Source organism: Gloeophyllum trabeum (assembly GCF_000344685.1).
Source record: "Gloeophyllum trabeum ATCC 11539 unplaced genomic scaffold GLOTRscaffold_00006, whole genome shotgun sequence".
In the NCBI taxonomy this organism is placed as follows: domain Eukaryota; kingdom Fungi; phylum Basidiomycota; class Agaricomycetes; order Gloeophyllales; family Gloeophyllaceae; genus Gloeophyllum; species Gloeophyllum trabeum.
The window spans coordinates 1,227,011-1,236,468 of record NW_006920415.1 but is presented as its reverse complement, the minus strand read 5'-3'; the positions used below and the strand labels follow the sequence as shown (position 1 = coordinate 1,236,468).

The 9,458-nt window shown below is 53.1% G+C and overlaps 4 protein-coding genes across 4 annotated transcripts; 1 reads left to right on the top strand and 3 right to left on the bottom strand.

The window, feature by feature from the left end:
* Positions 1-63: 63 nt before the first annotated feature.
* GLOTRDRAFT_41662 (uncharacterized protein) lies at positions 64-336 on the bottom strand (the record flags this gene model as incomplete). Its single annotated transcript, XM_007867382.1, has 1 exon — positions 64-336. A coding segment is annotated over one exon (273 nt), but the record flags the coding sequence as incomplete, so codon positions are not given.
* Positions 337-830: 494 nt separating this feature from the next.
* Positions 831-2,292, bottom strand: GLOTRDRAFT_93397 (uncharacterized protein; the record flags this gene model as incomplete). The annotated part of the gene is made up of 6 exons (XM_007867690.1): positions 831-977; positions 1,012-1,162; positions 1,484-1,559; positions 1,594-1,749; positions 1,796-1,935; positions 2,156-2,292. The coding sequence occupies 6 exons, from the start codon at positions 2,290-2,292 to the stop codon at positions 831-833; spliced, it is 807 nt and encodes a 268-aa protein (XP_007865881.1).
* Positions 2,293-3,799: 1,507 nt separating this feature from the next.
* GLOTRDRAFT_121267 (uncharacterized protein) lies at positions 3,800-5,890 on the bottom strand (the record flags this gene model as incomplete). The annotated part of the gene is made up of 12 exons (XM_007867689.1): positions 5,594-5,890; positions 5,419-5,534; positions 5,335-5,364; positions 5,266-5,284; positions 4,915-5,191; positions 4,843-4,864; positions 4,706-4,784; positions 4,464-4,655; positions 4,324-4,411; positions 4,179-4,266; positions 4,089-4,121; positions 3,800-4,039 (listed from the first exon to the last, which is right to left on the bottom strand). Exons 2-12 carry the CDS (start codon positions 5,443-5,445, stop codon positions 3,800-3,802), a joined length of 1,095 nt encoding a protein of 364 aa, XP_007865880.1. The 5' UTR covers positions 5,446-5,534; positions 5,594-5,890.
* A 572-nt stretch (positions 5,891-6,462) lies between these two features.
* On the top strand, positions 6,463-8,736 carry GLOTRDRAFT_60653 (uncharacterized protein). The gene is made up of 5 exons (XM_007867688.1): positions 6,463-7,495; positions 7,613-7,637; positions 7,725-7,847; positions 7,912-8,081; positions 8,333-8,736. Exons 1-5 carry the CDS (start codon positions 6,682-6,684, stop codon positions 8,539-8,541), a joined length of 1,341 nt encoding a protein of 446 aa, XP_007865879.1. The 5' UTR covers positions 6,463-6,681; the 3' UTR covers positions 8,542-8,736.
* The last annotated feature ends 722 nt before the right edge of the window (positions 8,737-9,458 follow it).

The window sequence follows — 9,458 nt, the reverse complement described above, 5'->3', positions numbered from 1 at the left end:
ACTCTGTAGACTGCACGCCCGCCCTCAGGCTGACAAACTGCATGTGCTGTGTAGTCTGTTGTAGACTCGATCTCGTAGCTCATCAAGGTAGATAGCAGGCTCTCCCTCAATAACTGATCGCACGAAGTTCATATCCTGCATGTCCAGAGTGCGCGGCCGGCCTCGAGGTCTAGCATTCGGGTTGATGACTGTGCCGTATTCTGTGTAGAGTCGGAGAACTTCGAAGACTGCGCTTATGCTGCATCCCGCAAGCTCAGAAATCACTCGGAGTGTCTTGTTTTGCTCATGGCGCCAGACAATGATACGTTCACATAGTTGTCGAGTGAGGTGAACCATGGTACCAGCCAGTCGATACTTCAAGTTCGAGACGTCGATGAATGCTATCTGACAGTCACGCAGTCACAAGAAGCCATCTCGCATTACTGCATATGGGTATATTTGGCTCGAACAAACAATGCTCACGGAAACCCGATTTTCGGTTTCATATGCAAACGACTGTAAGTCCCGTCGTCGCCTGCAATTTGCTGCCGCTTGCCGAAAGGGGAGGTGATAAGATGTGATTTCAGTGAAATGCAAAGGCGGGGGTCTAGACCCGCGTCTGGGCTTGCAGATATTTGATAAGATCTCAGAGGCTGTGTCGGTGTTAGCCGATGCGTGCCTCTGCAATTGTGATTGGGCCTTGTCTTCCAACCCGGTCCCGTCATTCGACCTCACCGACGTTGCCAGTGTCACTCAATGTCATCTCTGCTTGTATTGTCTTGCTGCTCACTTGAGCGCAGAAATTAGGGTCGAAGGGGCCGTCCTGTGCTCTATCCAGGCCCCTACGATCGTTATCTGGTCCCTGTCCCATTTTCTCTCTCCTCGGCGTGCGCCTCCCGCAGCGCCCCACTGGGCCGCGCTTTTCGATCACACTGGACGGTCCGCGCACCCCAATACCGAGCGTACTCGCGGTGATCGTCGCTGCCCTCACAGCCTGTCTGTCATGCATGCGCGCGGCCGACGTGTACATACTGTATACCCCCCTGCGCTCGGCGCTTTCGTCGGACCGACCCGATCCTCAGGAGGTTTCCGATAACTGCTGCGCTCTCTCTGAAGGCTTTGCTCGCCGTCGGCGCGCATGACAGTCCCATAGTTGCAGAACGACAGGATCGCGGAAGGTAAGCTGCAAACAGCGGCGGTACGTGCGTCCAGGTATCAGCGCGCTTACGAAGTCGTATTTTTGCAGAGATGTATCTACACACTGCACCGCCTATAACTGTAACGTGTCCCAGTTATACGAATCCTCCCCGGCCGTTCCCTTGGTCAGTCTTGGTTACAAGTGTAGTGGCTGGTCTCATTTCGTGTCATCGTGGTTACAACCCGGCCGGTATACTGACCCCTCATCATATCATTCCACGGCCTCTACTCCGCGACAACCCTATCGTGCATCCGCGGCCGCAACCGCTGTGCTGTCATTGGTGAGATCCCATTTTCAGCCATGTACCTTTCCCAGGCGGCGACCAAAATGCTGCAGTTCGGCTCTGCGGGGGTTCTGTCCCCCGATTTCCGAGCAGTCTTCGCTGTTCAGGTCGGAGCTTCACCAGGCTTGCTAACCTGTCTGGGCAATATCGCTCCATGGAGTTTGCAAGCGCACGCCCCCCCCCCCCCCCGGCTGCGTCAGGTTACCTTTCTTCAAGACTCGCGCACGGGGCCCGGCTTTTTGTTTGTGCACATCACCGACTTGGAGAATGGTCCGGACATGCGCTCTCGCTCATACGTCGAGGAGAATGCCCCGCTTTTCTGGGCTGGCATTTACCGACGGTTCGGTGTAGTATGACCTCTCGGTTGCTGTAGAACACCTCAGCGCTGTCCTGGTGAGTGGCGCACGCGGTGAGAGTGGGGGTGTGCGATGGTCTTACCGAGCCGTTACTGATATTCCATGTCTCCGGGGACACACTAGGTGCATGACATCAAAAGGAGAGGTTGGCGTGGATGGTTCGCCGCCGTGCCAAGTCACTTGTGCCGTTCCGTCGCAAGGTATCGGCACGTTCTTCACGACATGGGGGGCGTGAATTCAGCAGCAGCAGGACGTCCATTGGCCTAGCTTAGGGCTATGACCGCTGCAATGCAAACATCGTTATTACGTGGCGTGGTGCCGGCGAACGACCCGTCGGACCGCTGGGCACCCCCGAGGAAGTCGAGCGCGAGCGCGCGCATGTCCCTCACGTCCGTTTTGTCGTAGAAGTCCTCCCTGTTGTTGTCCCGCACAGTCTTGATCCCGGACGTCGTCTTGCACAGCGCCGCCGTGAGCATGATTATCGAGTAAGCAGGACGTAAGAAAAACACATTGAAGACTTGAATCTGTACTGCGCGGTATGCGCGGCCGTGTCCTTGGTGATGAGCGTCGATATTTTAGCAATGATAGGCACCCACGCCGTGTTGACCGGTGTCGCCCCTTGGTATTGGTCGTATCCTTTATATCCCCAAGAAATATACGACTTTGCATCTCATTGAGAAGCTTATTTATGCCTGACGGAATGACCCCTGCATTGGTGGATTCGGTGGCAGGAAGGCTCTGTGCCGATTTCAGAGTCGTTGTGGGAGGCCGGGAATATTAATGGGTTGCTTACTAGCACCTTTTGCATCAGTTGCACCAAGGCGCAGGCGTCGCTGCCCGTCACTTGCGAGGCCTGCGCAGATCTCGCGGTGCAGGTGAATTTGGTTTTGTCAAAGGCGCAGGCGGGGTCTGCTACGCAGTCGCCACAGGACGTTATCGTTCTGCATGTGCGATGGGAGGCGGCCGGCGCGCGGCGCGACCGAGTTCGAGGGCGACCGTGGTATTCTCAAGCCCTGCGGACGCCGTAGATGTGTGAACCAGGTAGGGCGTACTCAGCATAAGTCATCCTAAAGCCACTTGCATTATCGAGTACGAATTCGAAAAAGGATATCACTGCAAGCTGACCATGCAAATCGAACTGACACTCCGTTTCAGAGGTCGGACATACTTGGAGTCCGGCGTGACGTACAACGGGAGATCTCGATTAGTATACTGTACCGATACGACCTTAGGCAACGCAACGGCTTACGTAATTCACCGTGGGAATGTGGCAGGTCAAGCAACGTCTCCGTCGGGACAAGGGACACATGCAACGCAACCTGCAGTTGCGCGTACTTACTAAGGTCAAGGTAATGCAGTGTTGATACACTCTTCAGATAGAGCTGAGGCTCAAATTGCTGAGAGAAGACTCAGAAGAAGCTTTAAGAGGGTTTCCAGAGCACCTGCGAATAAATTTCTTCATTTTTTTACCATTTAGCGCGGATTAGGCTCCGGGGGCCCCAAGCAACGAGGTGTCCGGGACACGGGACAAATCTCAAAATAGGCAACGGCGACGGACCTCTCGGGACACGGGACGTTGCCTAAGGTCGTATCGGTACAGTACAGTGTGGCACTGGACAAACGCGTTCCGCAAAGCGCCGACTAAGATGTGCGTGGCACGGCTGCCTTTCTTGCAATTACTCACTGCAGGGAGGAGACTACTGACGGGTAATCCGTAAGTTGTTTGCAACCCGGCGAGCACCTCTGTCTGTTTTGACTGTTGGCGCCACGTCCGGCTGGGGCAACTTGACAGGGGAAGCAGACATTGTTGGGTATATATTCTACTTGCTACGTAGCTCCCATCCTTCCTGTTCGACAGTATGCTCGATGTCCAGGCTTGTTACTAGTGAACATGGTATTAGAGAATCACAGAGCTTAGAGCAGCACAAGACTCTTTGTATTTCGTGCACCACATCTAACCAGGGTGTCAGAGCGGCGCTTAATTCATGGCTGGTTCACGGGAAGCGCCTTCTCGGGCACCGGAGGCGCTTCTACAAAGTGTAAGACGCTGTCCCCCATCCCCTCATCACCATTTCCACCACGCTGAAAACTGTTGCTGAAAGAGTCGACCGATGGGGCAAGAGGGGCGGGTGCCGCAAACGCTATCGTGGTCTTCGCCATGCTCGTTTGTTCAGCAGTTTTGCCAAGGGCAAGCATTACGATTATTAGAGTAGGAGATAGACCCTGGAAATATTGCATGAGACACGAGCTATAATCATGCCAAGGACCTTACCGCAGTTATGACGGCTATGGATGACACAATGGTCTGTGGAGCGCATGGGTCAAGTTACAGGAGTTGCGAGGGGCGGAGGATGAAACATACGAATGCTTCAGCGAGTCCTGTGGATGAAGAGAAACCTGTGGCTGTGGAAAGGAGCAAAAAGAGGGAATGAACGCCCCCGGATTCGATGCTGTGATAGAAAGATCAGAAGGAGTCTCGACTCTCGGATTTACTACATGTTTCTTACAACAAAGCGATAATTTTTCTATACAGATTTGAGTCGATGGCGGGGGCAGATTTTTTGATATCTTTACTGACCCATAGAACACGAAAAGCTACTATTGTGTGAGTTATTGAGTGCGAGATGGAATGACCTCTTGAGCGTACCGATCAATGCTGTCATCAGCACATTACAAGCGAACGTCATTGAATAGAACACCTCGCCGAGGTCATTCTGCAACTGTGAAATAGCTGCTACTTCCTCGAGCACCGCTGGAGATGGATCACCGGGTGCAGCGCTCGTGGCTACATACAAGAGATACCCCTTGATGTAGTATCCCCCTTGCACAAATCCCGCCACTTTTGATACGCGTCAGACAATATTTTCCCGTGTTAATGTGTGAGCTTACCGGTACCAGCGACGATCAGCAGCACGGGGAAGGCAATGATTAGCCGTCTGCGGCCCCAGATGATATAACACCGCCAGGTCTGATGAGCAGCCACGCATCATAAGCCAGATGTGCACGTCCAGCATGTGTGATCTTACCAGCAAACAATCTGCCACAACACTAAGATGTGTCAGAGCGATTGGCAGCATATACAAGGCGTGGATACATACTTGTTTGTCACTACCAGGAATATTCCGACAGTGGCCAAGACGTTATTGAGGTTAATGACGGACGCAGACAGTCCGTCCGGGCTTCCAGTTCCGTTATCCAGCATACCGCCCACGGAGAAAGACGATATGAGGACCAGGGTAAAATTGAGGGCCACTTGCGTGGCAGACAAAACAAATAGCAGCACGGTAACTGCCAGAAGTGACTTCGGACCGCTATCGGTGTGCCTCCTGGTGAAGAGCAAATGCAAGGATCCAGCGAAGACAACGGAATACAGGCCTAGCGCAGGTAGAGCAATTATACAGCCCCTGAGTACCGTCACCAGAATATGTCCGTATGTGCCGTTCACTTACCTAATAATAAACTTTGCACCTATGGGAGTGGTTTAGATAGCTCGTCTGGGAGAAGGGTGTGCAACTCACCCATAGCGAGATAAAATCTTGTCTCTGGACCTGTCGATCAGATGAGCATGTTGAATGAACCCATCCTGTGCAATGTGTACTCACCTGCAGAATACTAGGGAGAATGGGCATGGCTGCTGTAAAGGAATGCACGCGTTGAGGGGGATTAAGAGGAGGAAAGTAAGTCTGCCAGGCCCTGAAGGAAACGGTGTTTTTATATGCTTAGACGAATAGCTATGAATGAATGTTAGGACAACTTTCGATCGAGACCCGCACGCACGACGACATCCAGAACCTCCTTCCCAGTCTCATGTGCGGTAAGGATCTCGACTCTGTCTGAGTATCGGTGTCACCTCTGCTGGAACCTGGAACCTTGAGGTGAGATGGGTCAGTAGCACTATGAGAACCGGGGGCACTGGAGCGAGGGATAGTGCGTCGGAGATCATGGGTCATAGAATACTCTTGTCTGTCGTATGGACGAACAGAATGATCACCTGCAGTTCGATGATGACAGCAACAGTAATGTTCGACATTGTAACAACAGCATCATGCCCTGTATACGAGCAGAGAGCTCTTGGACGATCCGGATCCGTCAACACGTGATGAACTCAGATCACTTGAGTCCAACTGTCGGCTTGATGGTGATCGTCCCCAACTGTTTTGGCTTCTCCAGAGAGAGAAGAAAGCAAAGAGAGAGGAAAACCACCACCGAAGGGACGTGTCTCGTCAAAATAGTGAATGAGGTGAGCTTGAAGTTTGCCACGACTGGGCGGATCGGCTACGCATCGACACCATCAGTACCAGTGCATCAACCTGATATCCTCAAATTACTTGAATGGGAGCTGTTCCGGATGTTCGTGTCAAAATGAAGCAACATTAGCAAAATCTCAATGCTATAAGTACAAGCGGACAACGCGTGCCACCTTGACTCGGACGAAGTGCTGGTGTACGGATCACGTATACATCCCGATGCATCCCAACACTGTCCATGGAAGGAGACAGCGAGAAACATATGTAAGTCGTAACAGAACTGCAGCTGCAGCCACATTCGCAGAGAGGGGAGACGGCGACCCCGGGCACGCGACCGGCAATATCCGAGAACATTTGCCTTTTCCGAGCGGCAAACCCGCGATTTAGCAAAGATCACCGCGTTGATTGTCAGGAGTCGTCACACTATAGCGTCCGTCTCCACTCCGGGCCAGTATCCTCCCTGCTGTGTCTGTACTCCACCTTCGTAACTTTGCCTCGCTTTCCGCCTTCAGGTAGCTCGACATTCAGAAGAACGAATACTCAAACGTTCAACAACTCGTATACTGAAGCTCGTACATCAAGCCAACACTCCCTTTACTCATATCGCCATCTACGAAGATGGACCAGACCGAATTACACCACAAAAAACTCCCATCGAAGCGGTCGTTCCATAAACACCGAGGGCCCGGGCTAGGATTAGACTCGCCCGCGTATGACGCCTCGGAAGAAGACAATGACCCCCTCACTGATGATTCCGCGCACTCGGCATCGAATGGCGTCTCAGTAACAGTCAGTCGGGCGCAGCCAGCTCTCTCTTCCTCTTCCACGCAACGGCCAACGAAGTCTTCCCGGAATGGCGCGAGTTTAGGAGTCGGAAACGGGATAGGGGCATCTGGGCAGAGGAGGAGCCAACATCACCTCGCCGCTTCCCTCACGCTCTCTGACGACGGCGTCGAATCGCCCACATACGATGGGGATGTCGAATCCACGACGCACACCCCGACCCCGCATCATAGCACTTTGTCGGACGTGGACGGCGAGGCTTCGATCGTAACCTCCCACATCAATAATACCCTCTCACCCGCCTCCTCAGCATCGACCCTTTCACCCGTATCTGCATCTTCACCTCTTCCCGCATCTTCGAGGTCGCCGTCACCAGATGTTAGCACCCCCTCAGCATCCACAGATACCCAAGCTGATCCGCTCTCGCATCCGACGCTGTCCTCCACTACCTTGCTTAACCTGGCATCTGCCCCTATATCAGAGCCCACTCCGCCGGCTGTCTCTCGGGAGGCGTTTGATCCTGCGGCATTAACGCCAGCTGACATACAAGCTTTCGTGAAGGCTGCGATCGATGGTACGGATGGTACTGGCCGGGAGTATAAGATTAACCCACCACCGGAGGGCAGGCCGATCAGAGTGTACGCTGATGGTGAGTGGTCTATCTGTCATGTCTCGCATGGTGGCTGTGTGCGATGTATCTTGGAATATCCTACCTGCACTCTCCAATAAAGCGACGCTGACAGGCCCTTCGTTCATCTCTGCATAGGGGTCTACGATGTCTTCCACTTTGGGTGAGTTATCCTTCCAGGGCTATCTTCCGACCTTCGACGATTATCCCCCTGAACTCCACGATTGACTCACGTCCTCGTCCGGTACAGGCATGCACTCCAACTACGGCAAGCAAAGCTGTCCTTCCCATCCGTGCACCTCCTAGTCGGAGTCTGCTCGGACGAGCTCGTCGCACAACATAAAAGCAGGAGCGTCATGACCCACGCCGAACGGTACGTTCGCCCAAATTCCCTCGCATCATCCCTTCATAATAACTGATTCTCGCCTTGCCCTCAGGCTGGAGTCCGTCCGGCATTGCCGCTGGGTTGACCAGGTCGTGCCCTCCGCCCCGTGGGTGATTACCCCGGAGTTCCTCGAGGAGTATCAAATCGACTATGTCGCGCATGACGAGGAGCCATACGCATACTCGAGCGGGACGGATGTGTACGAGGATGTCAAGCGTCTCGGTGAGTAGGATTCTCTCCTGTAAACGTGAAGGGCGCTATGAGTGCCCTTGAGATGGAGGCAGAGAGCTAGAATGATGATAATACATCTCAGACCTGTACCGATCCCCGTCGGGGACGAGCGGATAACTGATATTGCTTAATTTACTGAATCTCGCTTTCTTCCTCCCATTTCACTCGCCATCCCCTTGCATCTCCCTTCCGTACCTTTCTCTTCACAGCCGACCAACTAACTACCCAACCATCACATTCAGGCAAATTCATCCCGACGAGGCGCACGCCGGGCATATCCACCTCCGCGCTGCTCGAGCGGATCGTCAGCGGGTACCGCGCGGGTGAGTGGGACAAGAAGCTCGAGAAGATCGGGCGGGGCGACTTGACGGCGGGGAAGAAGGAAGATAGCATGAGTGGGTCGGAGGACGGAAAGAAGGGGTGGGAGGTCGTTGAGCACGGGGAGTCTTAAAGGCCAGGTGCAAATATATATATGAGGGGAAGGAGGGCGATGTGCGCAATAGATTCATGGTGGTTTGTTGATATTGTATATTCGGATATTCTGCCTGGACGTATATATGTACGGCATCGTAAATAGTTCATACCTGGGATAGTTTATGGGCGGATTGCTGGGACAGTTTAGTCTCCACGGGTACGCGCTGTCGCCTATGGGCTCTTCTCAGATGAACAGATCCAGTTCGTTCTTGCTCGGCAATTCTCGGGTCCTTACTCCATACTTTCGGGCAACCGCGGCTGTAGCCTGGCGTCAAGATCGCGCAGCTTCAAGTTCTTGTTCTCCAGGTTACTATCTTGCCAGACAAATCGACATGGATGGGACCGCCGACGTTCGTAACCAGCGCATAGTATACTTAGTACAACAATCGGATGTTCCTAGTAAGTCGCAGATCACAAGCACATCCTGATCGTTTCTGTCGCTGCCGCAGCATTGACGCAAGAGAGAAACCTTGTAGCAACGGTCACCTAGGATTGGCATGACATCCGAGTCTAAGCTTGTTCCCTAGGCAAACCCATGATTGCACGCCAAGTGTTGGATGGACGATACTGGATTTCTTGTGATTAGCCCGTCAGGGTTGTCTGGGTCTTGTGATATCACGATGGCGGTCGTACATGACAGCTTGGTCGCGACCACTCAGGCTGTCAGTGGATTAATAATAAGTGCATGCCTGGTCTTCATCTTGACGATCACCATTCTGATCCTGAGTGGCTCGTCACCACAATATGTGCGTGTGTGGATCAAGCGATATGCTGATGATTTTGGCAGTGCGCGTATAAGAGATGCTGCAAACCTACGCCTTTCTTTCGTGTATCATGCCCTGAGCTGGTCTCATCTTCAGTATATACGTACCACTGGTGCTCGTAGGGAAGCTA